The sequence below is a fragment of the Microdochium trichocladiopsis genome (assembly GCF_020744255.1).
Source record: "Microdochium trichocladiopsis strain MPI-CAGE-CH-0230 chromosome Unknown B0I36scaffold_16, whole genome shotgun sequence".
Lineage (NCBI taxonomy): Eukaryota > Fungi > Ascomycota > Sordariomycetes > Xylariales > Microdochiaceae > Microdochium > Microdochium trichocladiopsis.
The window spans coordinates 306,528-320,514 of NW_025763559.1; the positions used below are offsets into that span (position 1 = coordinate 306,528).

General features: G+C 53.4%; 2 protein-coding genes and 1 non-coding gene across 3 annotated transcripts; 1 reads left to right on the plus strand and 2 right to left on the minus strand.

Moving 5' to 3' along the window:
• Window positions 1-1,074: 1,074 nt before the first annotated feature.
• Window positions 1,075-3,438, minus strand: B0I36DRAFT_341262 (uncharacterized protein). The gene is made up of 6 exons (XM_046156002.1): window positions 3,149-3,438; window positions 3,007-3,080; window positions 2,713-2,944; window positions 2,276-2,632; window positions 1,971-2,205; window positions 1,075-1,897 (listed from the first exon to the last, which is right to left on the minus strand). Exons 1-6 carry the CDS (start codon window positions 3,149-3,151, stop codon window positions 1,212-1,214), a joined length of 1,587 nt encoding a protein of 528 aa, XP_046004335.1. The 5' UTR covers window positions 3,152-3,438; the 3' UTR covers window positions 1,075-1,211.
• A 1,032-nt stretch (window positions 3,439-4,470) lies between these two features.
• On the plus strand, window positions 4,471-4,546 carry B0I36DRAFT_t210. The gene has a single exon. It is a non-coding gene; the product is annotated as a tRNA-OTHER (tRNA).
• Window positions 4,547-9,222: 4,676 nt separating this feature from the next.
• B0I36DRAFT_257001 (uncharacterized protein) lies at window positions 9,223-10,674 on the minus strand (the record flags this gene model as incomplete). Its single annotated transcript, XM_046150989.1, has 5 exons — window positions 9,223-9,695; window positions 9,751-9,815; window positions 9,880-10,262; window positions 10,334-10,438; window positions 10,525-10,674. 5 exons carry the CDS (start codon window positions 10,672-10,674, stop codon window positions 9,223-9,225), a joined length of 1,176 nt encoding a protein of 391 aa, XP_046004336.1.
• Between the last annotated feature and the right edge of the window lie 3,313 nt (window positions 10,675-13,987).

Consider the following 13,987-nt stretch of genomic DNA (forward strand, 5'->3'; position numbering starts at 1 on the left):
ATTTGCCGGCAAATATCACCTCTCGACCTGGTACCAAGATAACGCGATTCCTCGCGACTGGAGAATCGTAACATCCGCAAACGGCTGGACTACAAACGAAATTGGTCTAGATTGGATTCGACATTTCGATCAGCATACAAAGTCGCGAACAAAAGGCGGTTATCGCCTCCTCATCCTCGACGGCCACGAAAGTCACCACTCGGTCGAATTCGAGCTCTACTGTAAGGACAACAACATTATTACGTTCTGTATACCTCCTCACTCGTCTCATATACTCCAGCCTCTCGATATTGGCTGTTTTGGTCCGCTGAAGAAAGCATACGGTCGGCAAATTGAGCTTAAGATGAAGGCGGGTACAACGCATATCAGCAAGGAGGACTTCCTCCCCTCGTTTTTAGCGGCATTCCAGCAGACAATGACGGAAAAAAACATCCAGGGAGGCTTCAGAGGGCGGGACTTGTACCCTATGACCCTGAAGCCGTTTTATCCAAGCTCGATGTGAAGTTCAAGACGCCAACACCCTCGAGGACGCCTCGGACGTCACCGGAGCCATGGACTTCCCGAACGCCCACCACCGCTATGGAAGCCCGTTCACAGTCTAATTTCATCAAACGTCGGATCTCTCGTCACCAGGGAAGCTCTCCAACGTCAATTATTGAAGCAGTTGAGCAGTTCACGAAGGGAGCAAAGGGGATCATGCACCGGTTCGCCCTAATGGAGGCAAGGATGAAGACGCTTGAAGACGAGAATGCAGTACTTAGTAAGCGCCGGAGAGCTAAGAAAACACGTCTCCGGAAAGGCCAGAGCATGACTCTAGGCGAGGGACAGGACCTTATGGCCCAGAGAGAGGTGAACACTCAAATAACACAGGAAACGCAAGAAAATCGAGGTCATGCAGGCGGCACTACGCCAACGCAGCGCCGCTGTGGTACCTGCGGGATGACTGGCCATAATGCGAGAACTTGCCAAATAGTTACTCTAGGGTCTGAACTCGAAGATAGCGATTAGTTTATATCAATTCAAGACGTTTTGGTTTTGCTGACGAGGTTTTGATTCTCGAGATGTGGTGGGGGTGGCCCACTCGCTATGCATTTACGTTATTTAGAATATAAAACCCCAGCGCCCGATTAGACGGTTGACCCCGGAGATCAGGTCGTGACAACTTAGTAGATGCCTTTAGTATCGAAAGCGCGTCGTTCTCCATCCTGGTCCTATAGTATTATACAAGAACACGTCGCATCATCATCCTTATGGGCTTCCTTGACCGTAGCCTCAGTCTTATTAATCTCTGTAGCCGTTCCAATCCAGAATTCTGAGTCGGGTAAGTTGGCAACCTTTGCTCGTCCCTCTTCAATCATCCTCTTCTCAGCCTCGGCTCTGTTATATCTCTGATGCGAATGATGGATCTCTGCTGTGGTGTGCTCTAGTTCCTTTACGAGCTCGATCTTCCGCTCGCCGGCTATGGTCCGTTGCGAGACACTTGCTTCGCCGATACGCTCTTCGCCGTGAGCATTAATGGCAGCAGCTTGGAGCATATGAAGGGCCCGGAGCAATTTACACTGGTGCTTGTTAAGCCGGTCAATCGCCCATTCCTCGACTTTCATGATCTGGTCTTCGGCCTCTTCGGCCTGACGCACGTATTGCAGACCCGTTTCTTTGGCCGGCAAAAGGGCGAGCGGGCCCCGTAGCATCGCCCTTTGGACCGGCGAGGCCAAGTTGACAGATACGATTAAGCGCAATATAGCGCCAATAGCGCCGAAGAACCAAAAAATGAGGGAGGCAAGCTGTTCTTGAGCTTGACCTCTCGTCAGCTCTATCTCGAGGAAGAGGTCTTTCCCCTGGACGAGGACCCGCTGGACTTCATTGTTCGCTTCACGGAGAGAATGAATCTCTTGTTCTGTTGAATTCATAGCTGTTAGCACAATAAACTGGACATGCATTCGAGTGCGCCAACTTGGAGAGTGACTAGCCTGCGTCCTGGAGTCCTAGAGAGTCAAACATAGCCTGGCGACATTTCATGGACGGGGTGAAGCAGTTTGTAGCGGCTGCTTTGTTTGCTGCTTGGAGGATATTAGCAGCAAGGCCTATCCACTCTGGGTCATTGTCCCCAGAGAATTTGCAGATTCCCCTGTGATCACAATTTGCGGTCCGAACGGTTTCTCTGCTTGGTGGCAAACCCAAGACAGCAGAGTCCTCGGGAACAATCTGCACACAGCCAACGGTTAGAAACCAGACAGTGTAGCATCTGGCGTCAGGGGCTAAGAAAGAAACGTACGACACCTAGCCCTGGACCAAACGGCAGACTCTCAACCCAAGTGTAGAACTTAAATGCTTCGTAAAGCGGTTGAAAGCTAGCGTTGAGCTCCTCCCAGCTGCGTGATGTTCTACTCAAGGTTTCTAGGAGGGCGCTACTAGGCTGACGAGTGGCCGTGCTGAAAATGTCAGCGAGAATTTGTCCCCATGAAGCGTGGCAGGAGCCCTTGTGTGGCACAGCAAGGAAAAATATGGCGTATGTAAAGGTCCAGATCATGGGATACGCGTTGTACCCTCGCCACGCAGTAGCCAAGGCTTCCTTTACAATGATGCCGCCCATGCTGTGGGCAATGAAGATGAGGGGACGCGCTGGGTTATCCTATAAAAGACCGCGAGTTAGTTGGGAACAACTTGAACGAGCAGCCGCTCTATGGGTCTTGAGATGGTTGGGCTGCAAACCTTTCGAGCCATGCTAAGGCAGCCGAGGAGATTAACAGCCTGCTGTTGGACACCAGCCGTTGACGTGCCAAACACCACATTCGCATTGTACTGAAAAGCTAGAACCCTTGCACGAGGAAGTAGTGTGGGCAGCAAGGTCCGAAGCCAATTCACTCCGGTTTCGGCGTGGGTCCACGTATTTTCTGCATGGGTTTCGTTTCCCCAAACATTGATACCATGCACTGCAATGATACTGAGATATATCATGGAGGTTAGCTCAGGAGCGCCCTGAACAACATGGCAACGCGGACGTACTCGACCGTCGCATCGGTGGGGCTCGTAATGGGAACGAGGGTGTTGGAGTCGGACGGATTGGGGGCGTGGGCCGCCTAGACGAAGAAGAGTAGGAGTGTAAGTTGGGTGCGTGCGTCAAAGAAACGAATGTATAAACACTTACCATGATATAACAATTGCGCTGAGAACCTCAGAACGGTAGTAAACCAGGTGTTATCCTCAGTTGTCGAGGTTGGAGTTTACTTTGACCCGACCAAGCTGTTGCTTAATCCTACTACACTTTGATGCCCAACCGCCTAAGCTCTGGTACCCAATCTCCTTGGCGCGTACAACATGCGGGGTCGAATCGACACAATTCGCTAGGAGGGAGGATATGTTGTGTTACACGAGAAGGAGCGGGAGTTGGAGGCAGTTATACATATTATAAGTCAGGCGCATCAGGGCCCTGGAGGGGTCGCGGGGCTGTCGGACCTAGTGTGACGACCCGACCAACAGGTCGCAAGATCGGGCCAAGGGACAAGGGCAGGTCATGCACGCGGGGCGGGCGCTCCCCTGGTTATGTAAGCATCTCATTATGTCAGCAGGATGGATATGTTGGATCACAACACATCCACACATATCCAGGGACACAGGCACATCTCTATGGAAATCCGATGAAGGGCAAAGGATATATAGGGACAGGAGGATCTCCTAGATACACAGTCACTACCTTTGTACTTCAGCGATTAATCTAAGTATCAGTTTCACTCACACTTGAACTAGTCACTCAATTGCCGAGACTGGTATCTCTTCCAAGAGACACGAACGACAACCCAGAGAGAGAACGACAGCAGAGTGTTAGTTGTGATTGCACAGGCTTTACCTATCTTGCAGAACAGCAACCCCAGCGCCCTGCCAGACGGTTGACCCCGGAGGCAGGATCGTGACACTATCCTTAGCGACCCTAGCGCCGCGGCCGCTCAAATCATACGGGAACTTTCACCCTGATAGTTCGCGGCTGTTCTAACCGACCCCGTCACCCACTGGTACGGCCGCTCAAATCATGCGCCGACTATCAATGTGATAGTCCACAGCTGTTCTCAGCGACCCCGAAACTAATGGGGCAACTTACTACGTACGTAATACCGGTATATATTCTGGGATGTGATTGTACGGCTGGCACAATCACCGCCTGGAAACGACTGCTTCTGGGCAGTACCTCAAATTAGTTTAACTCCGGGCCGGGTTACTCCCACATAATGATAGCTTCTTCTCGGCGGCGGTCATTATGTGGGTCACCCCCTTTTTGTCATTGCGCCTACCTGCCGACCTGTATGCCGACCTGCTTACCGACGTGCCTGCCGACCTGCCTGCCTGCCTGCCGACCTACCTGCCGACCTGCCTGACGACCTGCCTGCCGACCTACCTGCCGACCTGCCTGCCTGCCTGCCTGCCCGAGCCTTATATATCCAAATAAGCGATTGACTCTTCAACAACAGCTAGAAAGCCTCAATGGTTTAGCGGTTAGAACGCTGCTCCCCTAGAAAGAGCAGAGCCCTCGGTTCAACTCCGAGTTGGGGCGACCGTTGTCATGTTTTGACTGCTTGAAAGTCGAAACATGACAATGGGATTTACTTTTTCGCAAGTCAGCCCTACGGGGTCGGGGGACCCACCTGGAGATGCCCCCGCCTCCCGGGTCGCCTATGGAAGCGCCCTATGTCTTTCTTTCATTCTTGCCGTACCCCTTTCTCGCGTTATAACGTAATCCACAAGTGACCCGCCAATACAAGTGACCCGCCAATTTTCCTGTCCTCTCGTACAAGCTATCTTCTTTCCTCTTCTTCTCCACCAATAATTATGCCACAGCAATCAAACGAAGCCGACATTATTCTAGCGCTAAATGCGCTTCGATCAGACCCAAAATTAAGCGTACTCAAGGCTGCACAGATCTATAATGTACCTCGTACGACGCTCCGGGACCGACACCGTGGCGCACAGCGAAAACAAGACGTACGACCACCCTGCCGGAAATTAACTTCGTACGAAGAGGATAGCATCGTACGATACGTAATCGACCTAGATTCGCGTTCGTTTCCACCGCGACTTAGTGGTGTTCGAGAAATGGCGGATCGACTCCTTGCCGTACGCGACGCGCCACGCGTCGGAACGAACTGGGCCTCGAACTTCGTACGACGACGACCTGAGCTCCGTACGCGTTTTAATCGAAGAATCGACTACCAGAGGGTCCTCTGCGAAGATCCAGACGCGTATCGCGCGTGGTTTGAGCTCGTACGAAACATAATCGCGAAATACGGGATCCACGATGACGATATCTATAACTTCGACGAAACGGGCTTCGCGATGGGCAAGATCTCCACCGAAACTGTCGTTACGACCTCCGATCGACGCGGGAGGCCAAGAGCCGTACAACAAGGCAATCAGGAATGGGTTACAGTAATCCAGGGTATCGCGTCGTACGGCTATTCAATCCCGCCGTACATTATCTTCGCCGGGAAGGTCCACCTTGACTCCTGGACCGCGAATAGCCCTCTACCGCCCGACTGGGTAATCGCGCTTTCAGAAAACGGTTGGACGACGAACGAGAGAGGCCTAGAATAGGTAAAACACTTCGATTTCCATACAAAGAGTCGTACGAAGGGTACCCACCGCCTCCTTATCCTCGACGGCCACGAGAGCCACCATTCCGTCGATTTCGAGCTCTACTGCAAGGAACAGAATATTGTTACCCTCTGTATGCCTGCTCATTCGTCGCATAAGCTCCAGCCTCTCGATGTTGGGTGTTTTGGACCTCTGAAACGGGCGTACGGTAAAGAAATTGAAGGTCTAATGCGGGCGCACGTAACCCACGTTTCAAAGGAGGACTTCCTCCCAGCCTTTTATAAGGCGTACGACGCTGCAATGACCAAATCAAACATCCAGGCAGGCTTCAGAGCGACAGGCCTAGTACCGTACGACCCGAATTATGTGATTTCGCAGCTAGATGTGAAGTTTCATACGCCGACACCGCCAGGTTCCTCTGCTGGACTGCCACCTCCTTGGGTTTCAAAGACGCCGAATAACCCAATTGAGGCCGAATCGCAGACAGAGTACCTCAAAAATCGCATCGTACGACACCAGAATAGCTCTCCGTCGTCCATTATTGAGAGCCTACGGCAGCTTAATAAAGGAATCACAATGATGGTACACGAGCAGACCCTTATGCGCCATGACCTCGCCGAACTTCGAGATGCAAACGACCGCCTTAGCCGCCGTCGTCGTACGAAAAGAAAATAGCTACAGAAAGGAGGGTCCCTAACAATTAATCAGGCAAAAGATTTGAAGGCTCAAATCGACGCGACGGAGCAGTTAAGGGCGGAAACGAGTCAGAATAGTAGTCGTACGAGGAGGCCAGAAACGCGCGCGCGACGATGTGGCGTCTGCGGTGAACCCGGCCATAATGCTCGCACATGTCAGAAAGTTGTATCTGCCTCTGAAGAAGAGGATTCCTCATAGTTTCAATTGATTTAAGGCGTTATGGTTGAATTATCTTACACATTGTCGTACGGGTACCTGGAAGGTGGCTCACTCACTTGTGTGGCTCACTCCCTTGTGGATTACGTTACCTGTATTGTATTGTCACAATATGACAACCTCCATATCATATTGGTACAGTACAATATGGAGGCGGTGCATATTATATCGTATGTACGGCAGTATATTGTTTTATTGCCGTATTATTAGCAACACTGCCAAAGCTTTCCCTGACAGGCGGCGAACTTGAAAGATACTATCGGAGGGAACCAGGTCATCCTGTGAAGAACGTTATGCAATGGTGGATCGATCATAAATATCAGTATCCACGGTTGAGTGCCTTGGCTTTGGATATCCTTGCGATCCCAGCCATGTCTTCTGACTGCGATAGAGCATTAGTACGGCGAAGCTTACTGTCACTTCACAGCGGCACTCCTTGCACTCAAAAGCCATTGAGATGCTTCAATTGATGAAGAACTGGATTAGGCATGGGCGTGTTTCCCTCGGGGGACTATTTCCGGGCAGCTGAAGTTGAGTTTGGGGGCTGGGAATAACTTCATCCTCTTAGAGGTTAGAGGGGCCAAAGAAGGGGAAGGGGGGCAGGCCTGTATCAGATATCCCTCAATCAATCAATCAAAGCAGATATGAGGCCGCTAGTATCAGTTCAGACCAGATATAACCCCATATCTGAATTGATTGGTCTGACGGCAGCCCTGGTCCTCAGCGCCACCAAGTAGAACTCGCCCGCAGGACCGACAGCCCGGACCACGACGTCCTCTCCGAATGGCCAGTCCTTCGGCGTGCTTGCTCCCTCCCAAACGTCGAACAGAGCGTAGTCGTCGACGCTATTCTCCTCCACCAGGCACCGTTTCGCAGCCTGCACTGTTTCGCAGCCTGCAAGGCATCGGAACGCTTCATGGAACACGGCCTGCAGCCGTGTCGATACGGGTTGTGTTGCGATAGTCGACAGTGATCTTCGCTGACAGCAAGCAGAACCGTGGTCGCACTCATGGCCTCCAATGACGGCACATGCGAGGGCTCTGCCGTGGTCCCATTCTACGCTTTTACAGCGGGAATGCCGGGGATATTGTGTGCCCCGGGCCGGCAGTCTGGTGAGGCGATCCGGCCGGCTAAGTCCCGGAAATGTGCAGGCTGGGGAAAAGCTTATAACTGGCCACATTCTGTTCAGCTGGCTTTCAAGTCTCTGGGATGTTATGTCAATCCTGGCCAGGACCGAACATGGACAACGAAGGAACTTCGGACGACTGGAGGCGTTGGGGTATCTGGGGGAATCTAGATCGCAGCGACCAAACAATCAGCCCATCAGAATCCGGCTGCGCCAGCATCCCGGCTATCATTAGGGGATATGCTACTTCGTCAACACAATCAGCATATGAATGAAACACTTAAGTCTTGCATACCCCGCTGGATGTGTCATTGTATGGATGGCTTTACATTATCCCACATCTTACGTTTTCAGCTTCGGGCTCGTGATAGTGAGAGTCTGACGATAGAGTGAGAAAGGTCGACCCAGATAGAGAGTGGTGTCGGCGGCGTCCGGGTGTACACGACGCAGACAAGTGCGGGCATACCTCAACATCTTATCTTGTGGCCGTACGGGTCGAAGTTGAGTACATCGCCATAGCCTTCGGTCGCATCTGACATAACGGACGCGTCCGAGCGCATTGTGCAGTTCAGGCAGTTGGTGCCCATTTTGAGCTTGCAATTGACCCAGTCAAAGGTTGACCATGCGCCTTGTCAGTGAACCGGTAGCGCCCGTTTCGGCCAGTAGGTCGCGGTCCGCGAGATCTACGGAGAGGGCCGGGTCGAATCCGGGGTAACGGGATGGATTTTCACGCTTGCGGCCACCTTAGGTCTGAGGCCGAAGAGGAGGGTCAGGTTGACATTGGGGCTACATTAGTGCTTCTCATGGTGGTTCCGTCCGTAGTAGACCATAATAATCCCTCTGTCAGTCCAGCCCTGATGGCGTGGTTTCAATAATAGCCAAGGGAGATTGAGATGGTGGTGTCTGGAGAGCATTCACATGCCGCCCTGACCGTTTGATGAAGTCAGCGTCGTTCACGGGACAGCCTCCCAGAACAAATTGGGGTGGGGGGGGGGGGGGGGGGTTTACGCCGTGATCCTCACTGCTTCTGCCCATCATGCAGGGTGGAATTGAGGCTCGTTTTCGAACTGAATGACGGCCAGGGTCTAAGCTTCTATCACTCGAGGTCATTCTGTTGTCATTCTGGTGTCATTCTATCTGACATGCGAAGTTTTCAGACATAATCTCAAGCCAGGATCAGGTTACCGTCGAGGCTCCGTAGGGAGTTTTAACCTGACGGAGTAACATAGTGGCTCGGTCTCTAGCCATGGACCGTTTGCACTGCCTGTGGAACTTTACGACACGAGATGTAATGGCACGAGGCACTGAGCTCCCTGTTCATGCGAGCACGAGGTACCCCAGTCACCCTCGGAACGGTGTCCCCGAGTTAGAGCTCATGTATATCGGAAATTTGTGTGAGCAATGGCAGCATGCTGCAGGACTGGAACCTTTTGGCTAGCTTCCTAGTTCAACCTCCCCACATCGCAACAAAAGCCAGACAATAGCTTGTCGTATAGCTTTCACCCTTCCCCGCGCCGTAGAGCGAGAAACGCTGGCAGATACTGACAGCAACAAGAACAAGACTCTTGCTCTGGGCACATGTTCTATACTAACTACAAGATTCAAACATTACCGTCGGGGCCGCGGGTGGTCAAGACCTTGACCTGCCGATCATCCCAGGTGGCCTGCTTCGGCGAATCCTCGGTCAGCTCCTCCTCGCTATCGCCGGCATCACCGCGGCTCGACTTCCACAACGAAGCGCGCTTCTTGTCCAGCGCATTGGTCGGTTGCCCGGGCTCCGAGTCGGCACTCTCGCTGGGCTCGACTTCAGCGTGCTCTTCGTCTCGGTACATGAGAGTCGTCAAGCTGAAGGGTCCGGGGTGGCGGCGGCTGCCTTTGCATGCGTTCTGGTCCCAGTCCCGGTGGGCCGAGGGGACGCGCTGGCCAGATCCCACGATGCCTGAGGGCGCGCTGTTGGAGAGGCCCAGACGAGAAGCGGCGAGACGGAAGAGAGGACGGAGGGTCGCGAGGCTACCGGCTGTGATGGCGAGACCCTGCTCGGTGGTTGACCAGATAGCGATGTCTATGGTTGCCCCTGTCATGACGTGTCAGGAATGCACTTGGATAGCAGAGCTGGTCTCGTGACGCACATAAGAAGTCTGGGTTCTTGAAGTCCTTGACGTAGGCGAACCGGACGACGACGGCACAGCTAGCCCTAATTCACAGTGTCAGCGCTTGTCAGGCAGGATCTCCAGATCGAGGATAGGGACAAGACGCACACGCAGGCCATGAGGACGATGGGGATGAGGGCAATCTTGGTCTTGCGGCCCATGTTCAGCATCCAGATGAGAAAGACGGGGAGGATGGCAAAGGTAAAGTCGCAGATGACGCTGAAGACGCTGTAGAGATAGGTCAGGGCGATGATGACATCGATGCTGATGCACTTCCCGGGTTGGCCCCTGTCCCAGAAGTAGGAGATGGGAATGCACTGTAGGAGTGTGACGAAGAAAAAGACGACTCCGGTAAGGACTGTGATCATCATGACGCCGTAGATGATCCAGATGTCGATTTTCCGGACCGTGATGCGCAGGAGAAAATATCCAATGGAGATTTTGGAGGCGATCATGGTGAGGCAGTACCAGAGATAGCAGAACCACCAGTACTGAAATGGGTATTAGCGGGCATTCTTTGGGGGCTATGGGCGCAGATGAAGATGAAGCGAGCTCTTCGTACCTTTAGCGCCTTTACCTGGTCCTCCAGCTTGAGGTCCCTGTGATGACGGCCGGTGCCATAGCGAACACCAAGCAGGGCGCAAGTGACGAAAAGGATAAACGATGCCTATCAACACGGCGGTGTTAGCTCGGGAGTTTCGGTACCATCGGCGGGAGCGTCGCAAGTGCGTAGGTAGAGGAAGAGCGTCGTACTATCGCGGCAACCATGCTCCAGTCATCGACGCCGAAGTTCTTGACAATAAAGCCTCGGACGTAAATCCGCAGCGAAATGGAGACGATGGCCGTCACAAGCAGCGTCCAGGCGACGGCCTGGAGCTCGAGTCCTCGGCTGTCGACCGCCATCGTTGCAGGAGAGAAGCAGAATGATCCGCCGTTCGCAAGTCGTACGGGTGTTCTGGCCCATCCATATGAGACCAAGTCTCAAGCAAACAGGGCGCATCATCCGATTTATTTAGGTGTTTTAACGTCCAGCCGCAGATTGGCAGCCCCTGGCATGTGGCGATCTCTCTCTACCACCCCGCAAGCGCACCGACGAGACGCGCCATGGTGTCGCCGGAGACCTGGACTACGGGACGCTATCTCCCTGCCCGATCCCAGAAAAGACGTAGATTTGCAATGCTGAGTACTGATGCGCCACGTGACGAGACTGGTCCCCGCAGCCGCAGCCGGCAGCAGATGTGGTGGGGCGGTCTAGGCGGGAGGTGTTTGGACTCGACGTTTCCCAACTCTGAATATCGCCTGGTGTTGAGGGCCCTTTCGAGTGAAGACACGCCGGTGACTTCCCCCCCCCCCCGTCGTAACGTTTCAAGTGGAGGCAGTCTCACTCAGGAGCTAGAGCCGCCTTTCAACTTGCGCCGGGCCTCGGACTAAGGATGGAGCAACATTGGAGATGGGTGCTTAGTGGCGGAGTCCACCTGTGCAGAATGCACCACTAAGGATCTTTTGACGATGGCACTATGGCAGGACAGCCTCCTTCGGCCTTCAACACCAGTTACGGAACCAGTAAATTAGTGAGCCCCGGCCCAATTCCCGTGTAGAGATCTGCTGGTTATCAGTTGCATTGAGGGACTATAATGAGTGAAGAACACGTTGAAATTTGGCTTAGCTTGGATTGACGGGGCAATCCATTTCCTGCGGATTGACGCGCAGAGGCTCACGGTCACGGGGATTGCAGGGACAGGTATAAAGGATACATATCCTCCACTTTCCACGCCCCTCTTCTCAAGGAAGGCCCCATTTTAATAGTATGGTGATCGTCAGCCCCAGTGGCCATTTTTGCAAGTATAGAGCAGTCTGGAGCTAGATCGCCCCCGCCCCCCCCCCCCCCCCCCCGGGTCGGGAGGTGATCATTTCGAGAAGTTGAACTATCGATTTTAAGCAGACGGTGCTGTCTCAGGCACACGTCTGGTGGAATGGCTTACCCTTAAGACCGAATATCGGCTGAAGACCCCCTAGAATGTCTTTATGCCCAAAATAGTCGTCTCGCTCAGACATAACGTACAATAGGTACTGGGTCTGCCTCATTGGTGAAGCAAATGCGGCAACCGATCGACAGAGCCAGCCCTCTAACTATTGAGGTCCAGGCAACGGGCAAAGTTGCGCCTTTCCCCTCTCGCGGCCACGGACCTCGAAGCTGATTGTCCCGCTCAAACTTTGCCCTTGAAACTGCCTACAAAGTCACAGGTAGGACGCCTGCACAGCAACCCTTCAGGTAGCTTCGGCAGTTTGCAAATCCCCCAGTGGTTACGTCGGCAGGAAAATCTCGCCACATTGTAGTACGGATGTCCTCTCGAGACATACTTGTTCACTGCTCCAGGGGGTGTCGATACTAATGGGCCAACTCTGTTGCCAGACCATTGCCTGTTTTTGGGTAGGAAGGATAACCTTGTGTAGGGAGAGATTCGAGCAAGCGAGCGTGCTGCTGCGAACAACTTGTAGAAACTTGCTCTGCACACACCCATGGCTAGTCCCGATCAAAACTCGCTTCAGAGCAAATTAAAAGCGGGGCGGGGCTAGTCATGCCTGGGCCTTTGGAGTCACACATGCAGGACCAAGACTGACTAGCAGCGCTAAACTACATTCCGGCTTACCAGTGGCTATTTAGCGCTGCCTCGGCCACCACATGTTCTCACTGGTTGGCAGCTAGATTGGACGGGACGAAGACGACGACGACCACGAATGGGTGGACGGAGGATCCGACTCTGCATAATCTTCCACGTCTGGATGAGTGACCATTTGGTGCCGCCCGTCCCTTATGCCGGGCAGGATGGTCGCCGTCTCGACTTTAGCTTCTTCAGGGGTTCTTCAGGTAACAATCAGACCATATGCCACGGGCAAAAAAAAGGGGGGCTATAACGTAATCTACCCCCTTCCCGGTCACACCCCCTACTCGGTCAGAAATTCCCCACAGACGCGACCCGCATCTCATGCAGAGACAAACCGAGCACGATGATCGCAACACAAGACCAATCAGTTCCACACGAAGAACGGGTCCTGCTAGCCGTCAGGGCCTATCAGCAAGACCAATTCCAAAGCACCCGAGAGGCCGCGACCGCATACGACCCCTCAATCACCTGTATCTGATCGAATTCGCGGTGTCCTTCCCCGACGCGACGCGCAAATGAACAACCGGAAGTTAACGGTAACGGAAGAGACTGCCCTGGTACAATGGATCTTGTCGATGGACGAGCGAGGGATGCCGCCGACTGTGGCTTAGACTCGCCGGATGGCCAACTTATTGCTTTCAGAGCGCGGCCAAGATCCTGTCGGCGAAAACTGGGTGCGGAAGTTCGTTAGTCGCCACGACGAGATCAAGGCGAAATACTCTCGCCGATACGACTACCAACGTGCCAAATGCGAAGACGCGAAGACCATCCAAGAATGGTATGACCGAGTGGCGAGGACGAAGCAGAAGTGGGGGATTCTCGATGGGGATGTCTACAACTTCGATGAGACGGGGTCTCAAATGGGAGTCATTGCGACGGCACGAGTCCTCACCCGGTCTGATCGGCGAGGTCGTCCAATGGTCATGCAGCCTGGGAATCGAGAATGGGTTACAGTGATTGAGTCCATCAATTGCCAAGGGTGGGCTTTGCCGGCGAAGGTCATCTTCCAGGGCAAGGTGCACCAGGCAAGCTGGTACGAATCAGGAGTGCCACAGGATTGGCATATTGCCGTGAGCGACAAAGGTTGGACTTCCGACGACCTTGGTCTGCATTGGCTGAAGGAGGTGTTTGATTCTTGCACACGACGCCGTACGGTTGGAACACATCGACTGCTCATTCTCGACGGGCACGGCAGCCACGTCACGCCGGAATTCGACAAGTACTGTACGGCAAATTCCATCGTGGTTCTCCAAATGCCAGCACATTCATCACATCTTTTACAGCCTCTGGATGTCGGGTGCTTTTCGCCATTGAAAAGGATACATGGCCGGAAGGTTCAAGAGAAGATGCTCGCCGGGGTCAATCATATCGACAAACAGGACTTCCTGCCTCTGTACTTCGAGGCTCGCCGACAAGCACTCTCGTCTTCGAATATCCAAAGCGGATTCCTGGCCACAGGGCTTTCCCCATTCGACCCGACCCGGGTGCTGTCTCGGTTACGGGTGCAGGTCGACAAAATCGTCGACAATCATGGCGATGATGGCGGCGAC